The sequence below is a fragment of the Saccopteryx bilineata genome, chromosome 8 (assembly GCF_036850765.1).
Source record: "Saccopteryx bilineata isolate mSacBil1 chromosome 8, mSacBil1_pri_phased_curated, whole genome shotgun sequence".
In the NCBI taxonomy this organism is placed as follows: Eukaryota; Metazoa; Chordata; class Mammalia; order Chiroptera; family Emballonuridae; genus Saccopteryx; species Saccopteryx bilineata.
Genome location: NC_089497.1, coordinates 46,839,327 through 46,856,078, shown reverse-complemented (window position 1 = coordinate 46,856,078; position 16,752 = coordinate 46,839,327). Strand labels below are relative to the sequence as shown.

General features: G+C 40.6%; 1 protein-coding gene across 1 annotated transcript in view; it reads left to right on the top strand.

Annotated features, from left to right (window-relative positions):
- Positions 1 to 16,434, top strand: part of LOC136311683 (uncharacterized) — a 112,743-nt gene extending 96,309 nt beyond the window's left edge. The window contains exon 2 of the mRNA XM_066240807.1: positions 15,615 to 16,434. Within this exon, the coding sequence (XP_066096904.1) occupies positions 15,615 to 16,434 (820 nt within the window). The remainder of the gene's footprint in view (positions 1 to 15,614) is intronic.
- The last annotated feature ends 318 nt before the right edge of the window (positions 16,435 to 16,752 follow it).

Here is a 16,752-nt window from a genome sequence, read left to right as displayed (position 1 = left end):
ATACAATTGACTTTCTTATTTTCAGGAGCCAATTATTCAGTCTCATAATTTTCCAGCTTCCTTGGTACTAGTTTCTCCTTGCTTGCCCTGTATTGGCCATTCATCAACAGATCTACCCCAGGGAATAGAGAGGAAGTAAATTGCTTAGGTGAGTGTTATATGACATCAAAGGACTTCAGGGTTTAAAAACGTCAAATAGTCCTCACCGGGTAGCTCAGCTGGTTAGAGCATCATCCTGGTATGTCAAGCTTGTGGATTCAATCCCTCATCAGGGCACATACAAGAATCAACCACCGAATACATAAATAAATGGAACAACAAATCAATATTTCTCTCTCTCCTTATCTCTCACTCTAAAATCAATTATTTAAAAAAAATTAAAATAAAAAAAATCAGGTGCAGATCTAAAGTGAAGTTGTATTTTCAGTTGTGGATACTTTTCCATTATCATATTGAAGAAAATACGTGGTCTTCTCATTCTCAGTACTTAAAGCCAAATTCATAGTTACAACAACAGTAAAAACAAACAACAAAAATCTGACAGACTATGTATGTTTGTCTGTATGTGAGCATATGTTTTGTCAGCACTTTGTCCCCTTCTTTGAATGCTTATACCACTGAAGCTGTATCATTCTAATGTCACTTATTACAGATATAGTATTTGTGAACATACCTCATGTGTATACCTTTGGCAGTGCAGTTGTATCTTCTTCATCTCTGCATCTCGATTGCCTAGAATTTGTCCTACCGCCTTTAGAAATGGAGTGTTACTGCAGAATGAGTAAACGAATGAATAATGAATGGATTTGTAAGGAACAAAATTAGAGCACAATGTGAATAACTCTTCATATCACATATGAGGTGCCATATTTCTGACCACTGTCCTAAACTGAAAAGTTGAATCTGTGTTCCTGCCAACATTAACAACGGAAAGCAAACCATTAAAGCAGCCGTAGTCCACAGACTTGCTCTATGTAAATCCAGAATGCGTGTTCTCCATTAGCACTGCCTGAGCATTGTTTCCTGCTGGAGCCGTCTTGGCATTGTCAGGAAGCAGACAAAGAATCCGTCAGTGACTGGAGATAAGTTTGATATATGCAGCTCATTCCTCATCCTGCAGTATCACTGCTAGTCATGGCCTCAGAGCTGTGGGGATTTTGTTCATTTCATAGCACCTACAACATCACTACATAAGCTTTCATAATCTGACTGTCAGAAATATCTCGGGGTGAGTATTATACCTAGGAAAGATTGGCATAGCATGGCCAGGGACACAGCAAGTGATGCATGAAAAACAATAGTCAGGCCTTTCTTGTACGGGTTTTTATTTATTTATTTTTTTTAATTTTTCTTTTTGGCCTGACCTGTGGTGGCGCAGTGGATAAAGCGTCGGCCTGGAAATGCTGAGGTCGCCGATTCAAAACCCTGGGCTTGCCTGGTCAAGGCACATATGGGAGTTGATGCTTCCAGCTCCTCCCCCGCCTTCTCTCTGTCTCTCTATCTCTGTCTCTCCCTCTCCTCTCTAAAATGAATAAATAAAAATAAAAAACAATTAAAAAATTTTTTTTTCTTCTCTTCCTCTGTGTAATCAGGTCCAGGCAAATGTCTGGTGCAGTTATACCCACTTATCAGTGCTGGCCCTTTGCACTGTGGTCTGACTCTGGCTCCCTCTGCCCCATTAAGCTATTTAAAAACAATGGGTATTTTGAAGATGATGGAAATAACTGGGTAAAATTTGTGGATGCTGTCATCTTAACTATTTTCATAGTGATTTCTCACACCTTACCCTGAGGGAGGGAGACGGACCCCTGCATTCACTCCCCCACATGCACACAGACACACACACTTCAATGTATATTCTATCCTGTATGCTTATGGAATCTTAGTCTTCCATAAGCACATGATGGCAGCATATGGAAATGCAGGTACTTCCCATAACATCCCAATGCAAACCCAGACTGATGGTAATTCTGATAACTTTGTTGCAGGGGTCTGGCTTAACAGTGGGTTCTTATATCTGGTTTATAATTCTGATAACTTTGTTGCAGGGGTCTGGTTTAACGGTGGGTCCTTATATCTGGTTTATAATTCTGATAACTTTGTTGCAGGGGTCTGGCTTAACGGTGGGTCCTTATATCTGGTTTATAATTCTGCTAACTTTGTTGCAGGGGTCTGGCTTAACGGTGGGTCCTTATATCTGGTTTTTCATCGCTCTGAAGGTTCTGAGCCTGTTGTACATGCCTGTGGGCTGTTGGATGTAGGGCTGAGGTGGACACAGGACAAAGGCAATGAGAATTAGATGCAATCACTCTTCTGTCTCCTCCCCGCCTGCACTCTCCCCTCCCTGACTCAGCACCCGGTTCTGGAATAGCTTTGATACTAGGCCGGCACCGGCACAATAACAAATACTTCCTCGTTTCAGTATGATGAATGAAGAGTTTTAATGAAACTGGCCCAAACTGCTCTGGCAAGCTGCCTTATATTTGTGTTTTAAATGGGAGTGATCCATCAGCCACACGCAACGTCCCTGTCTCTGCATTTCTCCTAGATGCGGTCGCCCGTCTTCCTTACCGGGGCCTCTGCTTCTCTGCTCCTCTCACCGCTCCCTCGTCCCCTCGCCCTTCTCCTGGTCTTCTGTGCTTGACCATTGGGCTAGAGGATCTCTGCACTGTCCCCACTTGGTATTATTATTACTGCTAATGCTTTGGATGGGTGGCTACAGAGCCCTGCGCCTGCAACTCTCGCCCTCATTTCCCCCCAGCCCAGGATCCAGGACGCTAATGTGGTAAAATGTCTGGCGGGTATTAATTACACTTGCCGGCTGCTCCCTGATTAGGGCTGCCTATCTTCCCCGAGAGAGGTTGTAAATCAAACTATGATTCATGACTTTCAAACATAAATATGGGAAAAGGTATACAAACACTAACCGGGGGGAAAAAAATCTCCAAAAATAAATAGAAACGAAGCGGAGGGATGACACCTTAATCAGGCTGGCTGGGAGCAGGAAGCGGCTCGGCATTTTGCTAGAGCGGAAATGAGAGTTGTGTTAGATGGGTTTTCTCCTAGTTATTTCATCATCATCAAAAAAAAATGGATGGCATAGAATTATTTTTCTTTTTTGGAGGAATTATTTAAAACAGAGTATGCGATGGGAAATGCAAGTGCATCTGCCTGGTAGGGTGGATAATGAGAGTGAGGCAGGAGTTTCATTAAAACAGAAGTTAAAATAAAAGGAAGAATAAAATCAAGGGAGGTGGTGAAAGGCTGGAAGTTTCTCTCTGAGTACAATTTTCTATAAGATACCATCTCCTAGAAATTGTTGCCCTGAAATATACTCCAAAGCTTTTTCAGAGAAGACCTTCTCACAAAGACCTAATCCCAAATCATCAAGGCTATTGTAAGACTCTCTGTCTCTCAGGGATGCCATGAGATAACACAGCATAATACAAATGAAAGTATCATTCAGCTCAAAAGTCATTATTCACATGTTTGTGCATAATTTGGGGACAGAGATGTTCATCAAAATAATTACAGCCGTTCCTGTTATTTCAGAAGGAGAGCCTGCGTTACTCCCCTACCATGTGCTGAGGAGCATAACACATGCTATGAAGGGTACAATGGAGCAGGGAAAAGAAAATCAGTTGTCTTTATTGGATTGTACCCTTTGATTGGGGGGGGGAGTCCACTGAGGTCAAGTGATGCAATAGAATCAACAAGGGCAATGAGCATTCAGAGGTTAATGATGATTGGTTTGATTGGGAAAAGTTTGATATAAATGGTTGGGGGAGTGTGTTGTATTATACAATGAGCAATGAAATCAGAGGAAAGACCTCAGTGTGTGTGGGGAACAGTGTGGAGAAGAGTCCCTTGGGCAGGCGAATCATGACCTTGTCTTATACATGAAAGTACTGGCCATCTCTATTGAGAATAGATGAACAAAAGTGTCAAGAAAACTCCAACCGGCACAGGTATTCCAGGTGATATATGTGTCACCTTTGTTTTGTTTGGTTTGCCTGCTGGAATAACCATACTCACGTTAGTAGGAACATAGATGATGGCGAGAGAGGCTCTGGGCTCCCTAGCTGTTTTGCTATTAAATTTTGGTTCTATTTAGTGGCAGTAGTAGTGGTTATTGCTAGGCTGTGGTTTTAGGAAAAGCCACTTGGAAATAACAGATTGGCTATTTCCCATAACACAACCTGTCATCTGCCTTCTCTCTCTGCCTTTAATTGAGTACCACTAGCTAGGGGAGCATAGAGAAGAGTTTGGCCATTTGAACTGTTCTATACTCAGAAAGAAAAGTTGTACGGGGATAAGAATTCACCATTTTGGGTTCAAAGAAAGATTAGTTTGTTAGGGTTGCTTTAACAAATTGCCACTAAGAAGATGGATTAAACAATAGAAACTTATTGCCTCATTGGTCTGTAGACTAAAATTCCAAAATCAAGGTATCAGCAGGACTGGTTTCTTCTGAGGACTGTGAGGGAGAATCTGTTTCCATGGTTTTCTCCTGGCTTCTGGGGTTCGCTGTCAAACTCTGGTGATTCTTGGCTTGGTGATATGTCACCCAATCTCTGCCTTTATGTTCACATGGCTTTTACCCTGTGTCTGTGTCTGAGTTCTAACTTCTCTTTTTTAGAAGGACACTAGTCACATTGGATTAGAAGTTCGCTCTACTCCAGTACCACCTCATCTTAACTAAATACATTTGCAATGATCCTATTTCTAAATAAGGTCACATTCTGAGGTATTGGGGGGTTAGGACTTTAACATAGGAATTAGGAGGGTGCCCAATTTAACCCATAACAGCAAGGATAAGCAATAGGGCTCATGCCAGTTATGTTGGAGATGATACTGTTTTTTCCTGTACAAGCTATAGTAATTGTAGACTCATTGATTAATTTGGTATGTTTTTCAGTAACTATATAATTTTATATTTTAGGAGAAATAGGAAACCAATAACACTTTCCAACAAATCACTTTTATATTAATCTTCTTCAGACTGCTGTGGCAGGGACCTTTTTCAGGAACGGGATATTCCTTAATCTTTACCTATAAGTAGATATTCTCACAGCAGACCGTTGTATCACACACTGAGGCCCTTGAAGAAATAGACCTTTGTTTGTACTAGCAGAACCCGGAGGGAGGGAAGAAGCCTGAGTAGGGAAGGGTGGGGGAAGGAAAGGGAAGGGTGGGCAGAAATGGAAGTAAGTGAAGAACTGAGGGGAGGACGATAAGGGTCTCTCTCATTTTCCCGCATGTTAGAACACATGTCGGCCCTGGCCGGTTGGCTCAGTGGTAGAGCATCCTCCTGGCGTGCAGAAGTCCCAGGTTCGATTCCCGGCCAGGGCACACAGGAGAAGTGCCCATCTGCTTCTCCACCCCTCCCCCTCTCCTTCCTCTCTGTCTCTCTCTTCCCCTCCCACAGCCAAGGCTCCATTGGAGCAAAGATTGCCCCGGGCACTGGGGATGGCTCTGTGGCTTCTGCCTCAGGCGCTAGAGTGGCTCTGGTCACCATAGCTACGCTCAGGATGGGCAGAGCATCGCCCCCTGGTGGACATGCTGGGTGGATCCCGATCGGGCACATGTGGGAGTCTGACTGTCTCTCTCTGTTTCCAGCTTCAGAAAAATACAAAAAAAAAAAAAAAGAACACATGTCTACTTGCTGTTTTCCTCCCTCAGTTCTGATCCAAAGAGAGTGCAGCAGCAATTCTGATGGCATCTGCAGCAGAGGAGCACATTCTAAATATTGTGGCAATGATTCAAAAGGAGAAAAGACATTAACATTGGAAATATGACTCTGGGTGTGTTTTGTGTAAAACTAATATTTTCAAAACACATCTGCCTATTAAAAACAAGTGGCAAACATTTTCACAGTTTTCCACCAGGGGGTGCTCCCCCCAATGGAAAGAAATGAGATCCCGAAAACATTTGTCAGAACAGCCCCAAAGAAAACATTTATTTCTGCCAAAATCCTAGAAACAAACAATATTTTCTTTGAGAAAAAAAAAAGCATATTGGATCATGAAACAAGGTTTGGAAATATGAAAAAAACCCACAGTTTTTCGAACATATATGTATAATATATATTTTAAACTTGCCTGAAGGATAAAAGAGAATTGGCTGATAAGTTTGATTATTTAGAAACTGAGAAATAGAGTCCAGAGAGACTTTTCAGACCATTCATTTCCAGCTTAAGAAGTTTTAGAATGTTAAATGCAAATGGAGACACAGAAGCCAATTCTCCTGGATCCCATAAAGCATTTAAAAATGTGCATTCCTTGTGATGTATATAGGCGAAACCCCTTAGAAGGTATGTAGGGGTTACTATTAACAAGGGAGCGTTCTAGGATCAGACTTTGCCTAGGCTCTACAAAGCACAAGTTTGATATGTCACATATCTGAGATTCTACTCTCGAGAATTTTTCATGCAAGTCATAAACAGCCCTAGTTTAAAGAACTTAGCCTTAAATACTTAAGTACTTAAATATTTAGTCTTATGTGTTGAGCTCAAAGAATGACTTTATTTGAAGCTCTAGAACCTTATGATTATTTTTCTTTCAAAAGTGCTTAAAATTTATATTATGAGCCTTATTTGCTTTATACAATTTATTTTAAAATTTATGAAATAATATCATATTTCTCTGGAGCAAATGAGTCTAGTTCACCTTTCACCCACCCTCCACCAAAGTGAAAATAGATTTCCTTATGCTTAAATTCATTGCATGAGAGCTCCTGAAATGTCTAAGGTAGATGTGAGGTCAGCTCATGGTCTCCACCTCCTTTCCCTTTTTGCCTCCAGTACCATCTCAGAAGAAGGAAAAAAAGAGGGAGAGGGGATGCTTTTGTGGCTAAACTAGTCTTCAGTTTCCTTTGCTCCTTATAACAAAATATATATATTAATAATTTCCCTCTCATGTCATAGCTCTGATATAGTGTATTTAATCCTACAGCTGTTGATAAAAGAAAGGTAAAACCACTCCTATCTTAACAAATGTGTATTTTGCAATTTCTAGAGAATTCACAGCAGCCATAATGCCACACAGTGAATTGCCTCAAGGAGCAAAGCCAACTCCTGTTCCTGGCACGCTCTCCCAGGAAATGGCTCTGGGTGCTCACTAGCAAGCCAGATATTCTACACAGAAACTTTCATATCATTATGTGGAAAATTGTAAACCTAAAAAGTTTCCCAAGCCTGTTATTTGGATTCTGCTTCTAAAAATAAGGGAAAATAAATAAGTATCTGAGTGAATCAGAGGGGTGAGAGGGTGAGGTTTACTTTTACATTGTGTGTGTATGTGTATGTGTGTGTATGTGTATGTGTGTGCGCATGTGTGGATCAATGGTCTGAGATGTATCATTACTGAGAATGCACCCGTGGGATTAACTTAACCAGCCACCCTTCCATGTGGTGAACAAAGCCTGTGTTGGGGATCTCAGACATATGCTGGGTCTCTGTGTGGCCCCTTCATACGGCTTGCACTCTAGCCTGGGTGTTACATCACCATGCGTTACACTAGAGGGGAAATGAGTGAAACCTCATTGAAGTAGGAAGAAAACTAAAGAGTAATAGTTTTAGGTAGTGCTTTATATTGTAGTTAAGTAATTTTAATAACAGTATCAACAACTATCTTTGAGTGACTTCTTTGTACCAGGTACCTCTTGTCTATTTTTTTGACCCTCACTTCAGGTCTTTGAGCACTAGCTCCATTTTTTTAGAGTTGAAAACACTTGCATGCTAAAAGAAATTAGGTAATGTGTCCAGGAATTATGCAGCTAGTATGTGGCTGAATTTTTGTTTAACCTAGTATTTCTTGTCTTAAAAGCCCATTCTCTTTTTTCCAAGTCAAGTGCATGTTTTGTAGCATCATATTGGAATTTTTTGTTCTTGTGAAAAAGTAGCATTTCATGGAGTGGCTCAGTATTCTTTGTGTGACTCTGGACAAGTCACTTCATCTCTCTTGATGACTGATTCCTTATTTGTGATACATTGACAATAATATTACCTACTGTGTATATTATTATAAGAATTAATGAATAAATATATGCAAAGCACTTCTGAGAATGCTTTCAATGCACTAAGTAATATATAAAATTTAACTATTGATACTATTGTTCAAATTGAACATTAGTGCCTGACCAGGAGGTGGACAGTGGATAGAGCATTTGCCTAGAGGACACAGAGGACCCAGGTTTGAAACCTTGAGGTTTCCAGCTTGAATGCAGGCTCATCTGGCTTGAGCATGGGCTCACCAGCTTGAGTAAGGGGTTGCTGGCTAGAGACCATGGGATCATACATATGACCCCATGGTAGCTGGCTTGAGCCCAAGGTCGCTGACTTGAGCCCAGGGTTACTGGCAAGGGGTCACTCACTCAGCTGAAGCCCCCCCCCTCCAGTCAAGGCACATACCAGAAAGCAACCAATGAACAACTAAGGTGCCACACAGAGAATTGATTCTTTTAATCTCTCTCCCTTCCTGTTTGTCTGTCCTTATCTGTCCCTCTTTGTCTCTGTCTCTCTTGCTAAAAAATAAGAAAGAAAAAAAAATTGAACATTAGTGAAAAGAGATTTTCTTAAAGTATTTAAGAAAGCAGAAATATACCTGAAGTATAAGCTCCCTGAGTACAAGGTATATATGGTAAGGAGAGTGCAAAGGACTCTGGTCCATATAATTTAGTTGAAAAGGATAGTTAACTAGGATCAAGGTAAAAAAAAAGAAATTTCAGGAATGAAACTCTAATCTTCTGGGTGTTTGGCCAAGTATGCTCTGAGGTTTATTAAATATTCCACTAACATAACAGTTCTAGTCTTTGCTTCTAGCAGGATCTACCATAGGGGCCAAATCTTATTCTGAACCTAGCAACCAGAAGAGAGAAACAGATAGCAGAATGGTGAAAAGTTGTGAGAGAAAATTCTCATGGTGAGCTAATAGAGAAGGACAAACAAGGAAAACATGAGGGTAATAGATTGTATTTAAAATGTATGGGTTTTTTTGTTTGTTTTGTTTTGTTTTTTGTATTTTTCTGAAGTGAGAAGCAGGGAGGCAGACAGACAGACTCCCACATGCACCCAATTGGGATCCACCCAGCATGCCCATTAGGGGGCAATGCTCTGCCCATCTGAGGTGTCACTGCATTGCAACTGGAGCCATTCTAGTGTCTGAAGTGGAGGCCATGGAGCCATCCTCAGTGCCTGGGCCAACTTTGCTCCAGTGGAGCCTTGGTTGTGGGAGGAGAAGAGAGAGCTAGAGAGAAAGGAGAGGGGGAAGAGAACCCATCTGCTTCTCCTGTGTGCCCTGCTTGAGAATTGAACCTGAGACTTCCACACACTGGGCCGATGCTCTACCACTGAGCAAACTGGCCAGGGCCTATAATGTAAGTTTTGAGAAACTTCACACAATTTGTGTTGGGAGACAAATATTTTACCGTCTGACTTTTCATTCTTCACTGCTTGCTCCCTGAACTCTGGTTCTTTGTTTTCTTAAAAGGCAGATGGTTTGACTAGCTTCCCTGATGTTTTCTTTTGAAAACAAACAAAAAAAATGTGAAAGCCACTCTCCTACAGAGATGTAAAGATATGCCATTTATATACACACCTTCCTTTTTCTCTGCTGTTTAAATGGTGGTACTCATAAGGTGAGGGGCCTGGAGTGCTGTCTGCATTGTGACATTCCAGGGAGAGACCTGACCTCAAGCCCTTTCCCCCCGGATCAATCAGCTTGACGTAGAAACTGTCTCACTCAACCTCAGTCACAGTGTGACTCCCTAGTAACCTCTTTCCAGGACCCATATGATGCAACCTATTTTGCAGAGTTCCCGAAAATTCACCCTTCTGCCTATAAACATGCGCTATAATATTTCTTGTTATTCCATAAGGTGCCACACACAAACTTTTCTCTAAGATGCTCTAAATCTTGCCCATACAATCTGTTCATGATCCTATCTTGACAAGTCCATAGTCTTGTGAATACAGAATAAAAACAGAGAATGTCACAACTGAAAGAATGTCTTGGAATCATCTTGTTGACCAGCTGTAATTTTCAGATGAGGCAACTGATACATTACTGTTAGTAGATAACTCCAGACCAAAACCCAGTTTTGTTTTGTTTTTTGTTTTTTGTTTTTTTGTATTTTATGAAGCTGGAAATGGGGAGAGACAGTCAGACAGACTCCCGCATGCGCCCGACCGGGATCCACCTGGCATGCCCACCAGGGGCGATGCTCTGCCCACCAAGGGACGATGCTCTGCCCCTCTGGGGTGTCGCTCTGTTGCGACCAGAGCCATTCTAGCACCTGGGGCAGAGGCCAAGGAGCCATCCCCAGCGCCCGGGCCATCTTTGCTCCAATGGAGCCTCTCTGCGGGAGGGGAAGAGAGAGACAGAGAGGAAGGAGAGGGGGAGGGGTGGAGAAGCAGATGGGCGCTTCTCCTGTGTGCTCTGGCCGGGAATTGAACCCGGGACTTCTGCACGCCAGGCCGATGCTCTACCACTAAGCCAACTGGCCAGGGCCGCAAAACCCAGTTTTTCTGAAATTGATGTAGTTTCTTTTCTGTTACGTGACATGATGCTAGGTTAAAATGATGCTTTTACTTTGATACTTAAGGCACATGATGCTGTCTGAAGTCTCTGCCACTTAACTCCACATAACAATTGACTTTTTAAAAAATTTCTTTCTCCTCAGTATACCTGTAAGTAGACAAAATGAGTGTTTACATGGTATAATTAAAAGAAAATCTAAAACGTTTCTGCTGTATATATTTCCAGGGACTGGCTAAGTCTAGAAACTCCAAAAATATCAATTTTTCTATCTTAAAATTTATAATGACATAAAATATTGTGTATTTCTTAGGATTTATATTAAAAATAATAAAATAAGATATTTATTAAGTATATTTTATTAAAGAATTTTAGACATGAAGTAATATCACCAGTAAGTTTTTCAATTTATCAAGAAACTATGACTGAAATAATTGTGTTCAGGCTCTCATGAATAGGCAACAGAGAAACCAATTGCTTCTGGAAAATAATGTATATCTGTCATCTCATTGATATCCAGTGTTATCATAGAGAGATCATCATATTGCAGTGTATCTGGTATATACTGTAATTACTTAAAACAGAATTTTCAAAAATTAAAAATTATAGCTTTAGATAGTGATTTACATCATACAATTTAGAATGCATGGGGACAACTTCAAAGATGTTTAAATTCAGATTCCTGTTTCCTGGTCTGAACATCCAGAATCTTTATTATTGATGGTGAGGCCCTGAAATATGCATTGGAGGAATAATTACAACTGATTCTGCTACAGTAGAACCTCACTTTGATAAAAATCTAGTTTAAAGTATGGTTTGCCCAATGGCAAGCATTTTCAAAGAACACTAAATTCATATTTAACCATACTCGCATAAGTTGTCGATAGCTGTTGGAGATTTTTACTTTTAAAAAGGCTAAGAATACTACCCAAGTTCATACCTAAAGTCCCTTCTAAAAAATGTGGTTGGTCAAAGGGTATGGTTAAAGAGTGAAGAGTTGGGGCTCCAACTAGGACCATATCAGCTTGCCCCTGGGATCCCAAGTGCTTGCGGAGGTAGAGATGACATGTCCTCAATGGGGCAGTACATGCAGTAGGAATTGAGAGGCCTACTCCCTTAGCCTGAACTGCTTCTCCGGAGATCTGGAATTGACTAGCAAATGTTTATGTGTAGAATTCCTTTTACATTCTCTTGCTGCCCAGAGAGTGTGGGAAGAGCTGTGAGAAGACAACAGATAGAACTATGTTGTGATCATACTGTTGGTAATGAACTTCAATTTTGAATCCTAAGTATTTCCATCCCACTGATGATCATTATAAGTCTGATGCAATTGACATATATAATTTAAGTTTTTTTTAGTAGCCACATGTCTATAAAAGGAAAATTAAGTAGGTAAAATTGATTTTATAATATATTTTATTCAATCATATAAACTATTATCACTTCAACATGCAATCAACACAAAATAATTAATATTTCACATTTTTTTCATAACAAGTCCTCAAAACCCAGTGTGTATTTTACACTTAACCAGCTCATTTTCGATTGGTCACATGAATAGCAGATGTGGCCAATAACCACTATATTGGATAGTGAAGTTACAAAAGATGAGAACTTGTTTTTGATAACTATTTTAGAAACACTGAATAAACACTGATGTCAAACATAATTTTTGGGCTTTGAAAAATATTTGCACTACTAATCACTAATATAGAAAATATTTTGCCAGATTACTGACATTGTTAGGGTTAGTTACATTTGTGCTTCCATTTTTTTTGTGTGAACTTGTCCAAAGTATGTGCTGTGCTAACAGGCAAAGGAAAGAAGGAAGGAAGGGAAGGAGGAAGGAAGGAAGGAAATTTACAATAGTTTTTAAATTTCAAAAGGGCCTTTTCACTTTAGGTGAAGCTACACAAATAAAGAAGGCCCCATAGTTCTTTTTGAAAATTTTTGTTGCTCTAAATAAAATTTTTGGTTGCTCTTTTGTTTTGAATAACAAAAGGCATCAGAATCTTGTGGGAGTTGGTTGAAAAAAAAAAAAGGATCACAGGCCCTGGCCGGTTGGCTCAGTGGTAGAGCGTCGGCCTGGCGTGCAGAAGTCCAGGGTTCGATTCCCAGCCAGGGCACACAGAAGAAGCACCCATCTGCTTCTCCACCCCTCCCCCTCTCCTTCCTCTCTGTCTCTCTCTTCCCCTCCCGCAGCGAGGCTCCATTGGAGCAAAGATGGCCAGGCGCTGGGGATGGCTCCTTGGCCTCTGCCCCAGGCGCTAGAGGGGCTCTGGTCACGACAGAGCAACACCCCGGAGGGGCAGAGCATCGCCCCCTGGTGGGCAGAGCGTCGCCCCTGGTGGGTGTGCCGGGTGGATCCCGGTGGGGCGCATGTGGGAGTCTGTCTGACTGTCTCTCCCTGTTTCCAGCTTCAGAAAAAAAAAAAAAAAGATCACAGTGGAGTGTGAACAGAGCAGCAAGCATGCTCTTTCAAAGAGAGGGTGCTGAGATTGGAAGGAAGGGCTATTTCCATACATCCAGTTGCTGGAGAGCTAATCAGACTTTCCACAAGCAGTGACAACTGACAATTTATTGTGATGCTTCTCAACTCATGGGAACCAGCAGGGTATAACAAGAATGGTTTACCTCAGAAGTATACGTCATAGTTCCCATTAGGCATTTTCAAAATAATAATAATAATGTTTATGTCCATAAAAAAAGAGCATTGGAATATTTGGGAACACTGACCTTTGGCACACACAACCACCAATTGGGGATTCTGCACTGGACAGGTCTTAGGATAATCCTAAGGAGTCACTTTAGATGTGTGAGGTGATTCTTTAGTATTTCCTTGGTTGTTGTCCTAACAAAGGTGGTATTCCAGCAGGAATTAGTGGTGGAAAAATACCTTTCTTTATTTCCTCTTTAAAATGTTGTGGAAGGAAGAGTGAGAAGTACAGTGAGTAACTACAGTACATATCTAGTCCAAGAGTGGGTTAGCTGTTCTTGATTGTTTAACATCCCAGAGAGAAGTGATCTCAAAGAAATCAGATTCTAAACCATTAGCTGGCTTACAAATTAAAGCCATCATGTTAATTGCACTAATTAGAAGTCCATTACAACCTAAAAAGTACAGGTTGTTTCACTTGGGTCTATTATCTCTTACAAAAGGTTATCAGCAGAACCCCCAACAGACGGGGTACTGCCAAACACTCCATTTGAAAATGTTTTGGTCGTAAAGAGATCCATCTCTTCGAGGAATGTTTTGTAAAAGATCTGCATCCCATTTAGATTGCCTTTTTTATTCTGTAATTTTTCAGTGCTAATTCTATTTAAAATGGATTACTTTGTGATGGTCACTACCTAAGTATGGTATTACTCTAAACAAAAGAAAACAACAATAAAATTAACAGCATAAAAGATAATAAATTGCATAGCCCCCTCTAGTAAATGTGGGAAGTAAGTGTTTCTTTCTATTTATGAATAACTTTAGCATACATTATATACCAGGTGCTAGAATTTAACGTTGAACAATGCAAGTATGACATCTACGCTCAAGGGGCTTAGTATCTAAGCTGGGGAGACAAGCATTGAACATAATGCTACAAAATATTCATTGCAACTGTGAAAAATTCTACAAAGAAAATCATATCAAAGTTTATAAATAAGGTTCCAATCGATAAATAAACCAAAGAATGTATAATATGAAAAATGTCTCAATTCACCAAATATCTAAATGAATATTAAGCAATGAGATAAAATATTATTTTTACCTATTAAATTAGAAAGAAATACTCTTGAGATTTGCCTATCATGCATTTCTGGAGGCATTGTCAATTTCTACAACCCCTTTGGCAAGCAGTTTTGCGCTATATGTGAAATACTTTAACCATGTTCACACTCTGTCAATTCACTTCCATAATTGCGTTCCAAAGGAGCAAATCTAAATAAGAAGGAAAAGACACACAGAGCAAACTATTAATCAATATTAAAAATGATTGGAAATTAGAAATGCTTTTAAATGTCAAAAATGAATAAATGGTTGAGTATATATGGGAAAAAGTAGTTATAAGAGCACAAAGCAGTAGATTCAAGCAGTTCTTGTTCAAGTCCTAGCTTTTTTTTTTTTTTAAGTTTTCTTGTCTATAAAGTGAAGATAATTTGTAAAGTGCTTATGAGAAATAGTGGTACATTTGGAAAGTCAGTCATAGAAAAATCTCACCTTCTCCTCTTTTGACCCTTAACTAAATTCTGTTTTTCAGTGTAAGTACAGATGAGATGAGATGATTTTATTTTCATCTCAGGACATTCAAAGCAGAGATGGTTAGGAACCAGTATTGATCTAGAGGCTGTGTAACAGTTACTGAGCTGGAGATGTTTTCATTTCTGGTTTTGGTTTATTTTATTTTATGTAAAGGAGGTCTTCTTTAGATTTGTGCTAGCATAACCCATATACTACACTAAACACAATTGGAAAACGCCACTCCTGGTGAAAGCCTTCCCTAGTCTTTTGCACAGAAACCAATGCATATGCTAATAATATTTGGGGAGTGACAGCTGAAATCTGAATGACTGGGAAGCATTTTTTTTGTCTTTGCTCTTATTTGGATGGCTGCCACCATAGAATTGTGGAAGGAAACTTAGCAATTCACAGAAGTTGACTCTTCCATACCTTCTTTGCTATACATTCTTTTATTCAATGTTTTACATTCCTAGCTGCGGTCAGGATGACATGGGGAAAATTTTATATAAATAACTTTCCCTCCTTCCTCACACCCTTCCCCCTTCTCCAGCCTGAAGAGATTCTTGTTTAATTGGTGTGGCAGGGGATCTGAGCATTCAAATTTTTTTAAGCTCCTCAAGTGATTTTACCTGCAACCACATGACAGAACTACCTTTGCTCCAAGACTCCCGAGAAAAGGGACAGTAACATGTTTTTAGTGGTAGTAGTAGTAGCAGCAGTAGCAGCAATAGCAGTAGTAGTAGTAGTAGTAGTAGCAGTAGCAGTAGTGGTAGTAGTAGCAGCAGCAGTAGCAGTAGTAGTAGTAGTAGTAGCAGCAGCAGTAGCAGTAGTGGTAGTAGTAGCAGCAGCAGTAGCAGTAGTAGTAGCAGCAGTAGCAGCAGCAGTAGTAGTAGTAGTAGTAGCAGTAGTAGTAGTAATAGCAGCAGCAGTAGTAGTAGTAGCAGTATCAGTGGTAGTAGTAGTAGCAGCAGTAGCAGTAGCAGTAGTAGCAGCAGCAGCAGCAGTAGCAGTAGTAGCAGTAGCAGCAGTAGCAGTGGTAGTAGTAGTAGTAGCAGCAGTAGCAGTGGTAGTAGTAGCAGCAGTAGCAGTAGTAGTAGCAGCAGTAGCAGTGGTAGTACTAGCAGAAGCAGTAGTAGTAGCAGCAGTAGTAGTAGCAGCAGTAGCAGTGGTAGTAGTAGCAGCAACAGTAGCAGTAGCAGTAGTAGCAGTAGCAGCAGTAGCAGTGGTAGTAGTAGTAGCAGCAGTAGCAGTGGTAGTAGTAGCAGCAGCAGTAGCAGTAGTAGTAGTAGCAGCAGTAGCAGTGGTAGTACTAGCAGCAGCAGTAGTAGTAGCAGCAGTAGCAGTGGTAGTAGTAGCAGCAACAGTAGCAGTAGCAGTAGTAGTAGTAGCAGCAGTAGCAGTAGTAGTAGTAGCAGCAGTAGCAGTGGTAGTACTAGCAGCAGCAGTAGTAGTAGCAATAGTAGTAGTAGCAGCAGTAGCAGTGGTAGTAGTAGTAGCAGCAGTAGCAGTAGTAGTAGTAGTAGCAGCAGCAGCAGCAGTAGCAGTAGTAGTAGTAGTAGTAGCAGCAGCAGCAGCAGCAGTAGTAGTAGCAGCAGCAGCAGCAGCAGTAGTAGTAGTAGTAGTTCCTGGTGGAAATATTGTGTGGCTTCTACTTTTCTTTTGTTCTGAACCAGGAGAGGAAAAGACAGTAATTAGCTTGTTTCCATATATCTGCTCGCCCAGGCTTTGTGGACTCGTAAGATTCATGGCAGACTTTATTTTTTCTCTTTTGAAGTACTGTGCATCATTTTTTCTAGTCCCTTCTCAGTGAGATAAATTCTACAATTTATGACACGACTTTCCCCATTCTTGTCAGATACTTTAGCCTGCAATACTTTCTTTTGTTCTTCAGTCTTCTCAGGCATTTCAGCATTCTGCCATCATCTTCTGAAGGGAAATAAAAATGTTTTGAATTCCAATTCCTTCCCAGATCTGAGAGGCTGTCAT